We start from the raw sequence: 19,665 nt of genomic DNA, 5'->3' as shown, positions 1-19,665 counted from the left end.
AACTTCTTTTGGATGATTTGTTTGAATTACTCAAATGTTAGAGTAAACACCTTCAGTTCTTAACATGTGTCAACAAAGTACTGTTTTTCATATGCAGTAGTGCATTTTTGTCAAGAAATTTATTAACCTTTACAAACACTATTTTCACTCAATCTTATTCATAAAAAATGATTTATGATTAAATCTGTAATAAAACCATATAACACTCATCAATGCATTCAACAAGACCAGTTTCATCCATGGACATAATAAACCACTTTAAAACAGCAGTTTTCATTCATGTCGCTGTCAAATTAAAAGTATTCCTTATAATGGGTTGTTATCCAAGAAATCCATTTCACTTCATGTTATGTGGTAAGACTGATGGATGGATAGAATCTGAAATTCGATTTTACCCTTTTATGGTCACCCTTCAGTCTCAAACAAGTTTCACAACAGGAAAGTACTTGTGAGCAGAGAAATCAAATTCGGGAGGTACCTATAAAGAAAATCAGAAAAATCAATGTATCCAACAAATATGTGGACATAAAGATAATTTTTATTTTAGAATTTTATATTTTTAAAGACAAGGCAGCACAGAGATAAAAACTGGTTTAATGACAAAACCATTAAGTTAGGAACTAACCTGGAGGGGAAAAAATTAGCTTATCTCTGGATTTATGAAGTTCATTAGAAAACATTCTGACCATCTGTTTTTTACCTTCAGAGTATAGTTAACACAGGAAAATAGACTTTAATTACAGGAAAAGATCATGGGTCAGCAAGTTTTTTTTACTTCCAGTCACTGATAGTACTGACCAATGAAATGAGAGTCACTGGTAAAGCAGGGCAGGAGATAAGATAGAAAAACAATGGGAGTGAACAAATAAAGATACATACAATGGGCATATGCCACCAGAAACGCCTCAGCAGTTGGCTTCCAACCAATGCAGAACTTCTGTGTCAAATGTTTATATAGCACTGATGATATAACATTACCAAGGAAGCTCATGGAATGTTTCATCTCCCGAACCATTAAAAATGTCTTAAAATTACTGAAGCATTCACCTTTCTAAAGGCAGATGACTTTTTAAATATCTCTCCCATAAATGTACTTATACACATTTTTTTGTTATCCCAAGTCAATCAGTAATTTACACAAGAGGATGGAGGGGAACAGAAGGGCAGACTTTTGAAATTTTTAGTTGACAAAATGTATGTCATGTCTCAAGGCAAAATGGCAAGCTCTAGTTAATTTCTGCTGCTCAACCTCTTTTAGGGTGATCATTTTTATGTGTTCAAAATTTTTGTAATAATACTTATACATCTTATTGAAAAAAAGTGAAGTTTTACAATAATTTTGGACCATTTATTTTCCCCACAATGTACTTACCTTAGATTCCTTTTTGTGTCCTCCTGCCAATAATTTCATAACCACAAAGTTGGGTTTGGCAACCTTTAAAATTCTATTGACCTAAACAATGAGCAACATTTAGCTATCAAACATACATAAAATTGAATCAAAATGTCATTATTATGGATACTAATAGGAACTTTGCACATTTTAAGGTGATTTTTTTTTTAAGGCAAATAAAAAATATGAACAAATATCGTACTTCTTTTAGTAACATAGAACTCTATTTTAGTCGACTCTGAAAATTTGTAAGGGTTATGGTATCTCGCTCTCATACAAACAAAACATGAGCCTGCAAAGTCCTGCAAAGGCAGCACTGTAAGAGAGTATTTGGGGCATGGACTCTGGAGTTGGTGTCTGCTTTCAAATTTCAGCTTTGCCACTTAACTACCTCTGAAACCTCTGGCAAGTTCTCTAACCTCTCTGTTCCTCAGTTTCTTCATCCGTAAAAATGGAGATAATTTTAACCTACCCCACAAGGATTTGTTGTGAGGAATAAATGAGTTCATATATGTTGGGCTAAGAACCAGGCCTGGCAGGTAGTAGGATCCTTTAAGTGTTAACTGTTGTTATTTCTGACTACCACTTGTCTAAAAGGCTTCACTTGAACACACGAATAATGGAGCACTGCATTTCTCTTTAAGAGGGGAGTAATGTGCAATTTGCAGTAAGAAAGTTCCTAGTGTTATTTTCTTGCTGACCTCTCTCTGAAAAACATACCAAGTTCATGAACCATTCCTCCTCGACTATGATCACACATCCACCCGCCTAGATGGCAGCTCCACCTGGGCATCCAATAGGCATATCCAAAACTGAGCTCTGACCTTCCCAGCCCTGCCTCTCTACCTGCAGTTTTCCCCACATGACTCAATCCATCCTGGTGCTCAGGCCAAAAACTCTGAAATCATATTTGACTCCTTTTACCCAAAAGCCAATCCATCCATCAACCCTGTTGGCTTGACCTTAAAATATACAGAGAACATGATGACTTCTGATCACTTCTACTGTCACCAACTCTCATCTGGGTTACTATGGCCTACTAATTGGTTCTCATGCTTCCACCCTTAGCCCTGCCACAGTCTATTTTTAGCAAACATCCCTCTAACATTTCTAACATCCCTCACTTATGCAACAGTACTCCAAGAAACTATCATGAGACAGTTAACTGAAGCAAGTACTATTTTACTGTCAACGTCCATGATAACATTGAGTTGTGCTCTGAGAAAAATAATGGCATTGAGTTGTGCTCTGAGAAAAATTTTTAGCAAAGTGGCCAGAATGGTCCTTTAGAATATAGATCTGGTCACTCTACTCAAAACTCTCCAGGAGCTCACCCTTTTCCATCCCATTCCAGCATACTAGTCCTAGCTGTTCTTTACTCCAGGCACACTCCTGCCTCGGCACCTTTACACATGTGTATCCCATACCCTAGGAGGCTCCATCCATGGATGGCCACTTGACTTCCTTCTTCACTTTCCCAGATTTGCTCAAAGGCCACTTTATTACAAATGCCTAATCCTTTCTACCTCTCCATCTCCTATAGCAGCCACTATCCCCATTCCCAGTTTGATAGTTCTTCATAATACTTGTGATCTTCTAATATACTATTTTATTTTTACCTATCTATTCATTCATTTACTTATCACTGCAAGCTACCACTCTCCCCAACCCTTTAGGAGGGCTGGGATTTGTTTTCACTGCTGGAATCTACCACAGTGTTGAAAGCATAGTAGGTACTCAACAAATATTTGTTGAATAAATGAAGTCCACTAAAAGAAACATGCCACTTAGAATAAGTACCTTCGTCTTATTTTTATACTTCTCCCTTTCATTTTTATTTATTACATGGTTATATATGATTTTAAAGAAGTCATTTCTCTCCTATCCCTATTCCTTAAGGCACTCAGCTCCCCTCCCAAGATGCATGTCTTTCTATATATATTTCTGGAAATATATAAGAAAATACACGCCCCTTTTGATTGAAATGGCAGCATACTATATACACTGTTTAGTACCCTGCTTTTTGCATTTCTTGTATCCTGAAGAACGCTCCATTACAGTACATGAAGACCTTTGTTCTTTTAAAGGCTGCATAGTATTCCCTTGTGTGATATACCATAATTTAACAGTTAATGAACACTTAAGTTTCTTCATTTGTTTTCTATCAGAAATCCTGCTGCAGTGAATATTCTTGTATATTTATTATTTCCTTCACTTCCCACATGTGCACATGTATCTATAAGAAAACCCTAAGAAACAACTGCCTGAGCATTTGTGATTTTTGAAAGATAGCTCTTCCATGGCGGTCGTACCAAGATATAATCCCCAAAATAGTGTATGCATTACAGTTAACTCTCATTTACAGAATAAATGCATTTCAATAAAATTAGATATATAGCAAATTGTGAACATAATGAAAGCCTAAAAATATTTTGCAAGTTCTAACCTCTGTAAAATGTTATCTCAAAGTCATAAAAAACAAAACATTTATTTTAAATGGTCAAGTGGATAAGGTGGTTTTTACTGCCTGTGATAACTGACCAGATCATTTTTTAGATTTAAGATTTATATAATTATATTTTAATAAAGTAAATGATAGATTAAAATAAAAATTTTTAACATTGTGAGCCGTGGATCAATCTGGATCTTATTTCTATTCTTCATACTTCACCGTTCTGTCTTAATTTCTCTTTGCCTTCATTTCCAAATTTAGACAAAAGATGTATTTATGTCGGCTCTTTCATCAAAAAATTTTAAGTATGACAAGATTAGGTTAGCAAAGCCATATGACATCCTTGACAGAAACATGATAGGCTTCATTAATACTATAAAGTTCATTTTTATAAACTATCATCCAGTAGTTAAGATATGTACTTCCTGCCACGCTTTTCCTCTAGAATTAATGTGACTGCAGTCTTACCTCATGGTCTGGGTTTGGGATATTTTCCAATATCATTTTTGCCTGCTGAAAGTGCTTACTAGCTGCCACATACAGTTCTGGAGACTGAGGAGGAGGGCTGTATTTATTGAGGTCAGACATTTCCTACAAAGGGGGAAATACTGTTATTCAAAACATGTTATATGAACTCTAATACACATTTTTAAATAATTCTACATTGACTATCCAGTCATATACAGACAATGAAGCAAACACTCATGTCCCTATTTTTTCCTGTGTAATATTAAATTCTCAACCTTCATATACTACTTCATACTATTCATACTTAAATAACTATTAACATAATGAATGCATCCAAAAAGAAGCCGAAAAATTTTCACATTATTTAAATTGCTATTTTATCGCCCTGTCCCACTGGTCCAACAATAGTTTGATTTGACTATTTTAAAAAAATGGCTAGGTATAAACATCTCTGAGAAGGTCTAAGACTAAATATTTTATGGTGTTTTTAATGAGCAGGTTCACCTTGAACTGTAGATAGTGCACTGGTGGTGGTGTCATTACACTGTTGAACGGAGCAAATCTGTGCTCATATCGAACTTGTTCACTATCCAGCTCAAACTTGGGTTTTCGTACTTTGCCATCCATATCAAATGCTACCATGGTCTAAAGGAAAAAGAGAATAAGAAAAAAGATGGTATCAATATGAAAAAGTGAACATCCTCCTTAAGTCAGAAAAGAAAATAAGAAACAGCAATTTACACATAGCTAAAACAATTTAAGGTACAGAAATAGGAAGAGAAAAACTGGCTTCACTATTCCTTTTTGTGTTATGTCATCTTTTATATTAAAACTTTTCAAGGTCTAGTGTTTATGTTACTGTTTTTTTCCCAGTGAAATTATACCACATGCACATTATTTTTCCATGCCTCATGCTTTACAATAGCTTTGAAACTTTCAAGTAAAAACTTCTGAAGAAACAAGTAGCATATGATTTTTGTAAGAAAAGCATAGGTCTTGTTTTTCAAGGAGTCCATGTTCTATATATTTTAACATAAGGGTGCCTCAAATCATTTCCTGAATTGCCAAGTACAACTTAATACTACACCTCCTTGAAAATGTCTTCTTTTGTTTAAGCCATTCATTGTGGAGCCTACCTCCTTCGTAATATACTCCTAAAAAAATCCAAACCCCATTTCTTCCAAGAAACCTTTCCTAATCATCAATCAGAAGTAAACTCTTCCCTCTCCTATTACCTGTGTCACACATATGCCACCTGGCCTGTCATTCTAGGCACCTGAGACAAGGATCACATCTGATTAGACTTGGTATCCTGTAGTGTACTCAGTACAAGATATATGGCACACCACATGGGTTCAAATATTTAGTAAAGGGGTCAAATATTTGGTAACAGAAGGAAATTTAACTATGGGTGGTGAATACGCAATGCCATATATATATATGACATGCTGTTGAATTGTACACTTGAAACTTGATTTTAATAATGTCACCCCAATACTTTTTAATAAAAAAGTTTGGTAAACAAATTAATGAAAACAACTAGACTTGGAAAAAAGGTAACTACAAACGATGGTTAGTAAAAATAAAGTTGAAATTAGAATCCAGAAAAGAAAATCACAGAAAAGAGTTCATTTTAATTAAACTATTTAAATGTAATGTAGCTAAAAAGTAAAAAGAACTTCATTGTCAACAACTAACCTTAAACATTCCAGCACACATGTTCTGATATGCCTGGCTCATTGTGATCTCTCGGCTCAGTGGGCGAACTGTAATTAGAAAGAAAATCATCCATACTCTTTCCCCTTTCCTCTTGCATTATTGCAGGAAAAAATCTAAAAAAAAATCCTATCTTGTTTACTAAATTCTAAACATTTTTTTCTTACAGGATAAATATTATTTTATGGCCAAATCTACAAATAATAAAATATAACTGAAAGGCTAAACAAAAATCATGTTCCCCAAATAGCTAAAACTATAAAATTCTAGTATGAAGTAATTTTAACTTCTGAATTCATCATACAGAGACTTAAATAGGGAACCCATGAAAGGTTATTGAATAGTCCACTTCAAGTATTGAAATCCTAAGTAAATATGAAATATTTTTTAACAATTGTAGGAATATCTGTTCCCTTCCACAAGTGATCAGTAGAGCAGTCCTTCAGAAACACTTCTTTCTCCTCATGGTCCCTGAGTGGTGCATCGAGGCGCCCTGTAATCATCTTTCTGCGCGGACTATAACAGCACAACTCCAGATCTACTTCCCTCCTGAGCTGTCAGCCTTCTGTCAAAAGATCAAAGGTCTCCTGCTGTCTTGTTCCTCGACCTATCTTGCTTACACACTCCATTTGCCTATTTCTTGTCCTAAGGTCCTCTGACACATGGAATTGCAAAGCAGTAAAGCAAAACAAGGAATGGAAGCCAAAAAACTTGTATCATTAATATTGGGGCTCGGTTTTTACCTTCTACTTTCCAAAGAGAAGACAGGGGAGAATTAAATTATGACTAATTCACCCCTTATGAGGCAGAGGTAGCTCTTCATCTATTTTTAGAAATTAAAGTGTACTGCAATGTTATTTTTTTCTTAAGGTTAAAAGTAATCCACAGCACCTTTCTTCTTTTTCTTTGTCTTTTTACTGCTACGGCCTTTCTGCTGCTCTTCCATTATTCTTTCCTCTGCCATTTGAGAGCCATCGGCACGACTTAATGTCGACATCAACCATGCATAAAGGAATTCAGAGAGATACCTTAAAGGATAAAAAAATGTTAGTTAATAGTTAATGTATAAATGAGATAGCTTTATCAACACATGTACTGGTACTAACAGTTGTTTTCCATAATGCTATAAAGTCTTTTAAAAACAGATTACCCAATCAGATAACGGATAGATTATATAAGAAATGAGCATTACAAGGAATTAACTTGACCTTTATTGTAGCCATGTTGCCATACAATACTGAAAAATTTGTTTAATTTCCTACAACAACATGGTTTTACAACTTTACAAAAGATTTCTTCATAATCATATATGCATGGAACAAATGTCCATTACACTGGTTTCACTATATCAGAATGCGTTTCACCTCAACCTATTAAGTAAATATTTTATTTTCCTGTTAATTACAAGAAAGCCAATAAATCCAATCAAGAGCGCAAAAGCTTCCAATGAGCTGCCTCAAACCACAAAGAATGAACTTGAACATTTCCCCCATCAACTGTCTTCTTTGAATAGCAGTGTCTACTATGGGTTAACAAAATTTATCTCTATCAAGACCTTCTGGTTAAGAGTTGTTTGTTATCTATATAAATGTTGGAGAATATATCAAATAATATTTTTCTCATATTACTATAGTTGATGTTGAAATTCAATTTTCATAGCTAAGAGTTATCTGTTGAGAACCCCAGCAACCATGATAAGACCACATCAACAGTGTGGAAGAGAATTACTTTCCTTTCTTCGTAAGTTATTCCAGCGAACATACAGTATCTTACTTACTCATGTAAATAATTTAAATGAATTAAAAAGATGAACTATATTAATATCTAATATACTAAACTTAGTTTGTTATGAACAATAGGTCATTATTATTTTTAAATGACCACCACACTCTGCCAGACTAAGAAAGATTTGAGATAACTGAATTTATTAGTGCACAATTTTATTTTTTCTATAACAGCTTTTCTATGCCTGAAATATTCTCAAGCATCCACTTACTAGGTTTCTTTACCTTATCTCCAAGTGAAAGCACAGAACTACTCTGCTGAGGATCATCTCTTATCAGCTCCAAAGCTCCTGAAACAAAGCCTCAGGGCCACAGTTTGCAACAATTATACTCCCAATGATAATCTTAGCCATGATTTCTTCTCAGAAGATCTAGTTCAAATTTTTAACTTAAATTCACTTAAGTACATTACACAGCTAGCATCTAAGTTCACTGAAGTTAGGGCAAAATATGTTGTTAGTTTTTCTCCCTAGAAACAGATAAGAGCTCTTCAATTAATCCAGTTACCTTGGTGCTACTTTTAGTAGTAATTTTTAAGAAAATATTCAATGGCTGAAAAAAAATTTGTGTGGTGTTAAGGTACTTAAAGATGTTCAAAATCACGTAGAGCTACTTTTCAGTACTTTCCAATCGTCCCACAACTAATGTTAAAATACACCAAATGAAAAAGTACCTTGAAATTATACTCTACAGATACTCTCCCAGATCTTTTCTACTCCAGCTACTACCAATTTTAACTCATATTTTTCTCTTACCAGTATATGTAGTAGTACTCATGCATGCTGTAGAGTTCCAATTCAAAGCCACTTAGAAGATACTGTATCATAATTCGAAGGTTATGGTAAAGGACCCAGGTACCTAAACAGGCCAAATGTTGCCTTTGGGGTTCTTGTTTTAACAGCATAGTGTGAAGGGCTGCATCCACCTTCTCTGCCTATCAGAATAAAATATAACATTTACTTTCCTTTATAGGTAATGAGAGAATTAAACAGCTAAAAATAGCATGAGCAGAAAATGTAAGTCTCGCCACCTAAAGAATTCATACTTTCAAATACATTTTAGTTAGGTTTACCCAAATTTCTCATTTCACAATGGATAACATTTAGCTAAAACTCTTTAAACTAAAAAGACATCCAATTTATATGACAAAAAAAAAAAACCCAAATAATTGACTTCAGGTCTTTAGTTATATTATTAATTAATACTGCTGATGTTCACAACTTTACTTATGGTTAATATATTTTTACTATAATATGAACTTGCTATAGAACTATAATTCTACACATATTTTATAATTTATCCTGATTATCGAAAGAAATAATTTAAGTTGTTTCTCGGTTTGGATGATTGTTTTATTTCCTTTTCTAAACTATTACTTTGGTATGAAACTGTTACACGGTAAATGAAAAGAAAATTCATTATATTGAAAAATTAAATAGTCAAAATATTGTTCCAAACAACTATTCTTAAAAATCTGATCGAGGTATATGAACTGCTTAATATTATAAGGATGGCAATTTGTTGGCTCTTACCTCATCCTGCAAGGTAGCAAACTCCTCAAGAATATGACCAAGCTTATCTCTCTGTCGAGCCCTATTATGTCCATGGATCTGAATAAGACTACAGAATGGCTGCAATACAAATACAATTTATTAACTGTCAATATGAAATTTCCTGATACTAAAGAAAATTAACATTCCAAGTTTCCAAAATCTAGCTTTAGGAAGAAAAAAATGCTGTGTATTTAAGAATTATGCCTATGTCATTTTTCACATAGGTGTTTCTTTTTAAGGAATTCAACACCAGTATTTATCAATAGCTAGAAGAAAGTGACTGTTTATGAAACTTGTTTTTATAGCAAAAATATCTTCCTTCAATCTTTAGATATCTTCCAACCATTTCAAGAGGACAGTTTCCTTTTCTGCTTATTTCAAGCCAAAAAGCAATATTGAAGGCTGACATTTCTGTGTTGCTCTAAATATACCAAAATGCCTTATAACGCTTGAGTAATGGCTAATACCTATAAGTTCTGACAAAAATTCTTCTATTCCTACTCTCTCTATACAGTATTCTCATATAAAATACTATAATATGTCACTAATGAGATAATACACATGAAAAGTAGGATGCTCTGATTTAGGAAGTATGAATTATGAATTCAACTATAATATTGTTTTATAATGGTATGCTTTGACAGATATCTCATTTGATCAATAACTAGCCTATCCTCTTAAGAGGTATAGAGGTGCTATTAACATTTCACCTTTTTAAAGACTAAGAAATTTATAGAAAAGTAAAGTGATCTGCCTATGATAAAATATTAATGATAAAAAATGAAATCTGGTCTTTTATTGATTCTCCTTTCACCATACCATGCTGCCTGCAAATACTGGAATCAGGCCCAAAAGAGCTCTCTATAAAGAACTTATAATTAAATAGGAATGACTTATAATTAATTGAATCCAACACAAGGTTTGTAATTTTTTCCTAATTATTTGAGATTTGAAAAAAGTTTGTGATTTCATCTAAATTAATAATTTTAATTTTACTATAATCTTATTAAGGTAGTACAAAAGTAACTGCCTGGGGAGGTTACAAATACTCCTTGTTTATAACGTCAAAATAAGTAAAGTTTTTGAGTCCATTTAAAAAAAATGAACAACTGCTCTTTTCCCAGATGGGGGTCATAATTTATCCTGTTTGTGTGCTTCTGAGAGGGCATCAAATATGCCTCCATATCTGACAATCTTGCCAGGAAGACTGTGGGTTATTGAAGCTATCTACTGAAGCATAAGACAGAAACCTCCTATTTATTCAGTGAAAATGAATAAGAAGTATTAGATGGAAAACAGCACAAATTAAAGTTATTGAAGGAATCACGCCCCACAATTTTTAAAGTATCCTCACAATGATTAAAATTTTAGTTCTTACCCGAACACAGTGAGTAACAAAGGAGTCAATACAGTCCTTAGCCTGGTGATTATTATATAAGCAGCACCTGTAAGATAATAGTCATGTCATTAAAATCAAACTATTTGGCCTACAGAAAGAAGCCGTGATTACTGTACGTGCCTCCAACAGACAGGGATGGTGGAAAAAAGAGAAAATGGAATCAAATACATTGCTAAGTTGAAGACTGGTAGCATCAGATTAAGAAATATTTCACATTACTATGTTGCTCACACAATAAATACATTATTTTCAATTTCTTCAGTTCTATAATTTGGACAATTAGAGTTGAATTGCATAAGATCAGATTAACAATGAGAGAAGGAAAATTCCAAGGCTCCATGCTTCCTGACCCTACTCCAATGTCATTTTTCCTACAACTGATACTCTCAGGGACTGTGCTCATAACAGTAATTTACAAAGAAAGCACTACACAGAATCCTCATTTCTTCAAGATGTATCTACATTTCCAACTACTGGCCAAAATCATCATCTAGACTCTGGGCACCTCATCATCTTCCATCCTCACAAAGTGGTTCTCCTGTGGCATTCCTTATCTCAGTTAAAAGTATCGCTTCTGACTAACAGCCTTCCTGAGCAGTCTGGAAGGATCTTCTACCTTTCTGGCTCTAGAGGAACTACAGGGACTTAATAGATGAAAGATATTCTTTTATTATCCCTGAGATGGGAGGTCAGTAGCCTTTGCACCTAAGGAGATAGGGAGAAGCAGACAATCTTCTGGTGCACTGAGAGGAGCTGACAACTTGCTGTTCCTAAGAGGTTGCCATAACTGAGCAATGTGACCAGAGCCTCAAAGATAAAGAGCCACGATGATGCAGTGAAAAATTACAGTGCATGTAGGAGCCAAGAGAAAGAAAAAGCAGAACACTTGAAATAGGTGGTCACAAAATAGAAGTGCTGGAAGGTCCATTACATTTTTATCTCTACAGTAAGAAAATTACTGAAGGAGACTAAAATACAGCAATTAAAAAAAAAAAGGTTTTCTGGATCTAAAAACTACAATTTAAAAATTTTAAAATTTAGTAGATGAAAGAGTCTCACTAAGTAGCCTTGAAGATCAAGAAGAAGAACTTTCTCGAAACAGCAAAAATAACAAATAAATGTCATGAGGGATATGGAGAAGAGATTTTAAGAACACAGTATATGAGGAGCTCTGACAAAGAGGAAAAGAGATGAAGGTGAAGTAATAATCAAATAAAAATATAGGAAACATGGTCTGACTGAAGACTTGAGACTTTAATAACTTAGTTCCAGATAGGATTATCTGAAAATCACACATGAACATTCTGGTAAAACTCTTGAACTTCTAAAATAAAGAGAAACTACAATCCTCCAGAAAAAAAGTATCAAATCACTACAAAGGAAAAAGAATCAGATCAGCATCAGATGTCTTATCTGTAACACTGGAATTTTTAAAACCATCTACAGGCTACCATGCAATGAATTTTGCTATATACATAGTCCATTCTCAGTATAGTTTTGTGATCGCTTTCTTCTATAAAGTTGCCATGGACACTGAAATAGAGAACACTGAAACACTGCTGCTATGGTAAAATATGGGGGTTATGTTCCTACCAGTCTCTGGTCACATTTTCATCATCAACTGATCAAGACATAACCTTGTTTTATGTGTACTTCTGTTTCAAGACACCGTACATAATGTATGTTGTTGATTCACAGCATTGAACTCATGCATCCAACACACACATTCTCTCTGTAAGGCGCACCACAGTCTTCATGTGGTAAGGAACACTACACAGCACATCACTACCCTCAGAGGACATTTTAAACTATGGAATCATCAACAAAAAGCACAAAAACATGGCACCTAACAGTGTTATTTATAATATAAGGGCTGAAATAAGAAGGCAAGAAGAAGGTTGCCTTGTTCAACCTATGTGTTAAGAGACTTGAATTTTTTACCACTCTGCACATGACCACGAAGATGATGACAGCAGAGTGAAAACTGATTTGAGGGTTACAAATACATTTTAGCAAGTAGGCAAATTTGCAAATATGGAATCCACAAATAATGAGATGGACCATAGTTAAATCTAAATGGATAATAATGAGTGACAATGTGTAATCTAATTGCTAACGGAAGATTGTTGAATAAAGGCAAATGCAAATTAAGATACAGATCTATTTCACATGTATCAGATTGTCAAAAATTTAAGTCTAATAATGCCAAAGCCTAGACTACAGGGAAATTGGAATCCTTATACACTGTTGGCTGGCGTATGAATTGGTCCAATTGTTTTGGAAAGCAATTTCGCGCAATTAGTTAAGTTGAAGATGCACATACCCTATGTTCAGCAATTCTATTTCTAAGTATATATATAGCCTATGTGCATAAGGGGAAATGTTCAAGATGTTCGTTACGGCACTGATTTCAGTAGTGATAAATTAGAAACAAGTTAAACATCTAATTGTAGAGAACTGGCAAAATGAAGTGCAATATCTTCGAAGGGTAGATTTTAATGAATGAAATAAGTCTGCATGGATCAACTTGGTTGATTCCAAAACATTAAAGTTGAAAAATAAATGCTGCAAAAGGATGTCGCACTTTTTTAAGTGACAAAACTTAAGCGAAATTTAAAAACATAAAATAAACTGATATATTGTGTAAGGACACATATATCTGGGTAAAGTGAACAAGCATTCATAAGAGTGATATATACAAACTTTAAGGACTGGAGTGAGAGGAAAGAATACAGTAGAAAAGAGGATTTGAAAGTCTACTCAGTTTTCAAAATGTGGCCTAGGTTACCCTTGTGGTAGTGGTAGGGCTGTCCTTGAGATGCTTCCAGGGGAGAACACAAGGTCAAAGCTATTTTCATAATAATAAGATGTTATTTGCCTTTTGCACTTATTCTCTCACAAGTGTATAGCTATCTTCTATTAAGACAGACATGAAAGAGATTTGGCAAAATGTAAAACAATGCCACTTTTCTATTTTTTCTTAAAAACATAGTTATTGTCCATAAAAATGTTACTTATGTTAATATGTAATGGGTTATTGTTATTTTTTAAAGAGTTAATACATATGACCCTTATAAATAAAAGCTATTTGGTTCCTTAATAACTTTTAAGAATGTAAAAGGGTCTTAAGACAAAAAAGCTTGAGAACTGCTGCTTTATGTATCTCTACTAATTTAATTCATTAAAATTAGCTGCTCCTTCATAGCTAAACTCAGCCCTACTCTGGGACCTTTCACTTGTTGACTGTCAGGTAGCTCCACCCCCTAATCTTACATGGCTCACTCCCTCTGTTCACTCACATATATTACCACTTCCAAGTGGCCTTTCACAACTCTCATATCTAAGAGAACCATCTATCCCTGTATCTTACTTTATCTTTCTACATAGCACTTATCATGACCTGACATTATGAAATTTATTTACTGTTTAGTCTTTCCTACTGAAAGGTAAACTCCTTGTCAGCAGGTATATCCTTCCTTACCCTAGAATCCAGAAAAGCACCTGGCAACAGCAGGTACTAATTTATTATATTTATAAAATAAGAGAATAAAATGTATTAAATCATAGTCAGTATTTATAAAATTTTATCAATTCTCTTATCAGTAAGGAAATATATAAAAAACAAAATTAGTAATAAAAATGTTGCTTTAAATGGATGGTGGTACAGGTGTCTGTCAGTTTATACACCTGAATATTTGATATATTCAATCATAACACTATTTAAATAATTTTTAGCTGTTTCTATTTGCAGGTGACATATTACATGTAGAAAACCCTGAAGATCCCGCCAACAAATGGTTAGAATAAATTAATTCAGTAAAGTTACATATGGCCAATTAATTTTTAACAAAGGAGCCAAGAATATACAATGGAGAAAGGACAGTCTCTTCAATAAATGGTGCTGAGAAAACTAGACGGCTACTTGCAAAAGAATGAAAAAGAATGATGCAGGAGAATATGTCTTAACAAATATTAAAACTTAAGACAAAGCCACAATACAGAAAATATATATTACCACTGGAACTGAAATAAATTCCAAAACATAACGGTTTAAGTATAACAAAGATAGCCTTTTAATCCAGTGGGAAATGATGGTTTATATTGTAAATGGTGCTCACCCAATTGGCTGTCTATCTAGAATGAAATCAAGTTGAATTTCTATCTTCATATCATTTATAGGAAAAGAATTAAGAAGGATTAAAATTTTTAAGGTACAGAATAAAGCCCTAAACATATCTAAAAGAAGATTTTAGTAGATTTAATAAGATTTAGTGGTACAACATATGGGCTGGAGAAAATTATCTCAAAGGAGAAAGCTGAAAGTTACATAGGATCGAAAAAAACAAAACAAAACTCATAAAAAATTATCACTACAGAAAGCAAAAATTTTAATGTAGCAAAAGAAAGATTAAGAAAAAAAAATCTGCAGTGCCTATCACAGATAAAGGATTAACCTCCCATAATATATGTTCTTAGAAATTTTCCAAAAAAAGTCAATGGGAAAAAAATATGAATAAGCAATTAAAAAAATTTAAATGTCCAATCAATATTGTATTGGTGCTCAAATTAAAGTTCCAAGGAGGTATCGCTTCTTACACAACACACTGGAAAAAAAAAAAAAGAATAACACCTGGGAGTGGCTCCATAGTGTAGTGGTTATCACATCTGCTTTACACGCAGAAGGTCCTGGGTTCGTGCCCCCGGTGGAGCCACGGACCATACCACGGGTGCGCTAGGCCCCAGGGCACCTGGCCCCAGGTACACGCCGCAAGCGTGTGGAAGGAGACGCAACGCCTTCAAAGATTCAATTCTTAAGGGGAAACAGCAACATCCATATGGCAGGGGTGGAACTGTGTGTAGGGGAATTAAAGACGGGAAAAAAAGAATAACACCTACTGCTGGTCAGTACTCAAGGAAAGTATAATCTCATATATTGTTAGTAGAAATATGATTGTTACGATCTTTTAGAATGCGAGCTGGCAATATCTATTAAAATTAAAACTACACATGCCCCTCCACTCAATAATGCTACTCCTTAGAATACATTCATATTAGGAAATATTTCGCAGCCATTAAAGAGAATTGGATCTATATCAGGTAATATGAGAAAAAATCATGATGTATCTCTGAGTGAAAAAGAGATAATTTTTAAATAAAAATAATTTAATTTAAAAAAGCAATCCACAAAATAAAAGTTTACAAAAACAGTCAGTTTAATGTGATCATATTTATATAAAGCCATATATGTATCTTTATAAACAAAGATATATACGGTGATGGTCATCGAAATGTAGTTATCTTAGAGGTAAGATTTTAGGTGATTTTTATGACTCTTCACCTATTTTTCTGCATTGTTTAAATTTTCAAGTGTGACCACATATTATTTACATAAAGCAGTCCCCCCTTATCCACAATTTGTTTCTACGGTTCCTGTGGTCAACAGTGGTCCAAACACATTTCATAGAAAATTCCACAAATAAAAAATTCATAGTTTATGTGGTTTCTTTCTCTTTCAAATCTTATTGTACTGTATTGACCCTTTCCACTTAATAAGAATTACTAGAACACAAGCACTGATACCTCAACAGTTGATCTAATATCTGAGATGGCTACTAAATGACTAACATGAGAGTAGCATATACAGTGTGGACACAATGGACAAAAGGATGATTCATGTCCTGGGCTGGACAGAGCAGGACAGCTTGAGTTTTCATTATGCCACTTAGAACGGTACGCACTTTGAAACTTATGAATTTTTTTATTCCTGGAATTTTCCATTAAATATTTTCAGACTATAACTGACTTTTCTAACTGAAACTGTGGAAAATGAAGGCACAGATAAGGGCAGGGGTGGGGGTGTGGGAACTACTGTGTTTTACTTAATGGTCCCAAAGCTCAAGAACAGTGAGTCTGGTGAAGGAAGAGAGCAGAGTTTGCCACCCCAAAATATGCCTCTTTGAGATATTATTTTAAGCCGGTTATTTTTAAGAAACAAAAGACTCAAGAAGAAACTTCGACTTCCCCCCTAACTGCTTAAAAGAATTCCAGGAAGGGAGCTATCATCACAGATAACTATAGTTTAATATGCATCCTTTAAGTGAAAAAGTAAGTATATATAAGAAAAAATGTAGGGTTTGGGACTATCTGCGGTTTCAGGCGTCCACTGGGGGTTCTAGAATGGTCCCCCATGGGAAAGGGGGGACTACTATAATCATTTTTTTTTTAAAGCAACTTAATTACCTTCTTTTTTCCCTATTGAATTAGGTGTCACATCCTATTAATTTTACTAGTGAAATTATTTCTATTAATTTTACTACTGAAATCTGTTCTTTTATATTCCCAGAGTTTAATCCTTCCTCATCTCTCACTTGTATTACTGAATCAGCCTAGCTAAAAACTTTACCTCTATTATCACTACAGATTTGCTTCCTATTAAAAATACATACCTTACACTGAATAGACTTGAAGGCAGTGAGGGAGTCAGCCCTGATAATTTTTGAGGAAAATGCCCTCCACCCCCAAACCTGTGTAAAGGCCATGAGAAAGAGCCTGTAAGTTCTAGAAATAGCAAGAAGGCCAGTGTGGCTGAAGCAAAGCCGGTGAAGGGAAAAACTAAGAGATGAATGAGGTCAGAGAGGCACCAGGACGGGGTCTAGCCTAGAGCACATGGGGCCTTGAAGGTTCAATCATAAAGATTTTGGCTTTTACTGTGAATGAAATGACAAATATTAACTAACACTGAGGATGCTTGTGAATTTATTTCCTACCAGTTAAGGGGCAGTTCTTAATTGACAGGTGTGTGGGTAAATTCTCAAACTCCTTTGTCCCTGACTAGGACAACTCTGAGGTGTAACCTACACTGTCTCCAGAGCTCCCTAACAGGACTGAACCAGAGGAACTTTCCATGGAGCACACCTTTGGGTGGCTTTCTTACTCTTCATGTCTCTCTTGCCCACACCTCTACTGGGTTTTCCTGGGAACACTTTATAATTATGTATACATAAATCTTTGTCTCAGGGTCTGCTTCTGCGGAACCCAACCTAAGAAAGAAAGCTACCAGGGAGTTCTATGTGAGACGTGGCATGACTTATTCAACAAATTGAACGCTGAATCACTAAAAACTGTTCTAATAATATATAAATTCATACAGTCTTCACCTATGTTCGTTTAAGAAATAAAGACTTTTCTTCCCTCTACACTGGAGAAATTCTACTTATTTTTCAAAATGCCAACTCAAATGATGATTGTTTCTGCCTGAAATACCTTCCAGCCTCTTATGACAGCATGTTTTCAGGTTAGTGACACTATCTGAACATAATTTAAAAATCAATTACCTGCATTTTCTATTTCTATGTAAACTCAGATCATTGAGAAGAGACCTTATTTTTATAATTATTTCCCATAGTGCCCACCTAATACAGTGCTTTGCATGTAGTAAGAGTCAATAAAACTTACTGAATTTCTGATAACTCCTTGGAAGTTTTGCTTTTCATAATAGACCTAATGTTAACCTCGCAAAAACTTCAGTTACAGAAATCAATTTTATGAATGTTTTTTATACAGAGACTTGATTCCAATAGTTTTTATGCCTTAGCTATAAAGAAAGAAGACAGAGAATTTGGGCTTTTAAGAAATACGTATGCTGTAATGTCTTATGATACTTACTTCGGGGAAAGCACCGGAGGACTGACAAAAGACCGAAGTGCATCTTTCACCATGTCTTGCATGAGATGAGTTCCAAAGACTTTTTTGTTATCCACCAGGAAAGTGGTCTTAAAACAAAAGTTATATATTAGTAATGCTGTCACGATCCTGACATATTGTACGTATAGCTGCCATACCGTGTGACATGAGCATACCTCTTATAAATACCACAGAATAAAAAGAGATTAAAATATACAATGTTGGTGGAAAATTTTTATAAATCACTGCCTCCACAATGGGTTTTACTTATTAATCTCTATTTAAGGTGTATTCTTATGCAGAATAAAAAATGTGCAGGAAAAAAATCTCCCAAGAGTAATATTGAACTAGTCAAAATGAACTGACTATTCTATGTCAAGTGAACTAATATATAAGGTAGAGCTCCCTGAGTTATTAAATATTAAGTAGTTATAAATATTAAGCCAGTCAACAATTTTTATCACTAATGAACACTTTGTAACGCATACAAACTTTCCAAACTTGGAAAAAATAAATGATTAATACATACAGTATTAAATTTAAAATAATTATTTAATAACTTGCATTTAATTTTCTCCCCTTAACAACCTCAGGGCATTTTAATATTTAGTACATTATAGCTTACTTGATTTCCTAACACATCTGAGTTTTTTCCAGTTTTTGATGATCATAAACCAAACAGCTATTAAATATTCACATACGGGTTTTTCAGGAGAACATCAGATTCTACATCTCTTAGGTAAACAAGGGTAGGATTTGTAGATTTAATTTTATAAGAATCTGCCAAATTGTTTTCCAAAGTGGCTGTAGCACTTCACATTTTCATCCGTATTGCATCCTTACAAGCACTTGGTATTTTGTACTTAAGATATTCTGAAAGGTGTATAGTATTATTTCATTGTGGTTTTAACTGGCATTTCCCTATTACTAATAATGCTGAATATTTTTTCATATCAAAGTGTTCAAATTTTTTGTCCATTTTAAAAATTGGGTTTTATGGGTTTTTTAAATTATATTTATAGAGTTCTTTATATGTTCTAGATTCAAGTCTTTTGTCAGACATGATTTGCAAATGCTTTCTCCCACTGCGTAGTTTCTTTTCATTTTCTTAAGTGTATGCCACAGAATTAAAGTTTTAAATTTATCAATTTATCATTTTTTTAAGGATTGTGCTTTTGATGTCACACCTAAGAATTCTCTGCCTTTTCCAAAGTCAC

At 34.1% G+C, this 19,665-nt stretch overlaps 1 protein-coding gene across 4 annotated transcripts in view; it reads right to left on the bottom strand.

The window, feature by feature from the left end:
* Nucleotides 1–100: 100 nt before the first annotated feature.
* The window catches only part of NAA35 (N(alpha)-acetyltransferase 35, NatC auxiliary subunit), a 69,913-nt gene continuing 50,348 nt past the window's right edge, over nt 101–19,665 (bottom strand). For 3 of the 4 annotated variants that reach the window (XM_023537781.1, XM_023537780.1, XM_011372069.2), the window contains exons 14-23: nt 18,431–18,537; nt 10,745–10,811; nt 9,346–9,444; nt 8,569–8,747; nt 6,921–7,057; nt 6,012–6,079; nt 4,818–4,958; nt 4,314–4,436; nt 1,373–1,453; nt 155–478 (exon numbers count right to left, since the gene is read on the bottom strand). In XM_023537781.1, the coding sequence (XP_023393549.1) occupies nt 419–478; nt 1,373–1,453; nt 4,314–4,436; nt 4,818–4,958; nt 6,012–6,079; nt 6,921–7,057; nt 8,569–8,747; nt 9,346–9,444; nt 10,745–10,811; nt 18,431–18,537 (1,062 nt within the window). In that variant the 3' untranslated portion in view covers nt 155–418. Of the gene's footprint in view, nt 479–1,372; nt 1,454–4,313; nt 4,437–4,817; nt 4,959–6,011; nt 6,080–6,920; nt 7,058–8,568; nt 8,748–9,345; nt 9,445–10,744; nt 10,812–18,430; nt 18,538–19,665 lie in introns of all 4 variants that reach the window. The other variant, XM_011372068.2, reaches the window with a different exon arrangement.

The sequence above is a fragment of the Pteropus vampyrus genome, unplaced genomic scaffold (genome assembly GCF_000151845.1).
Source record: "Pteropus vampyrus isolate Shadow unplaced genomic scaffold, Pvam_2.0 Scaffold199, whole genome shotgun sequence".
Lineage (NCBI taxonomy): Eukaryota > Metazoa > Chordata > Mammalia > Chiroptera > Pteropodidae > Pteropus > Pteropus vampyrus.
The sequence above is the reverse complement of the archived record's forward strand: the minus strand, read 5'-3'. Positions and strand labels throughout refer to the sequence as shown.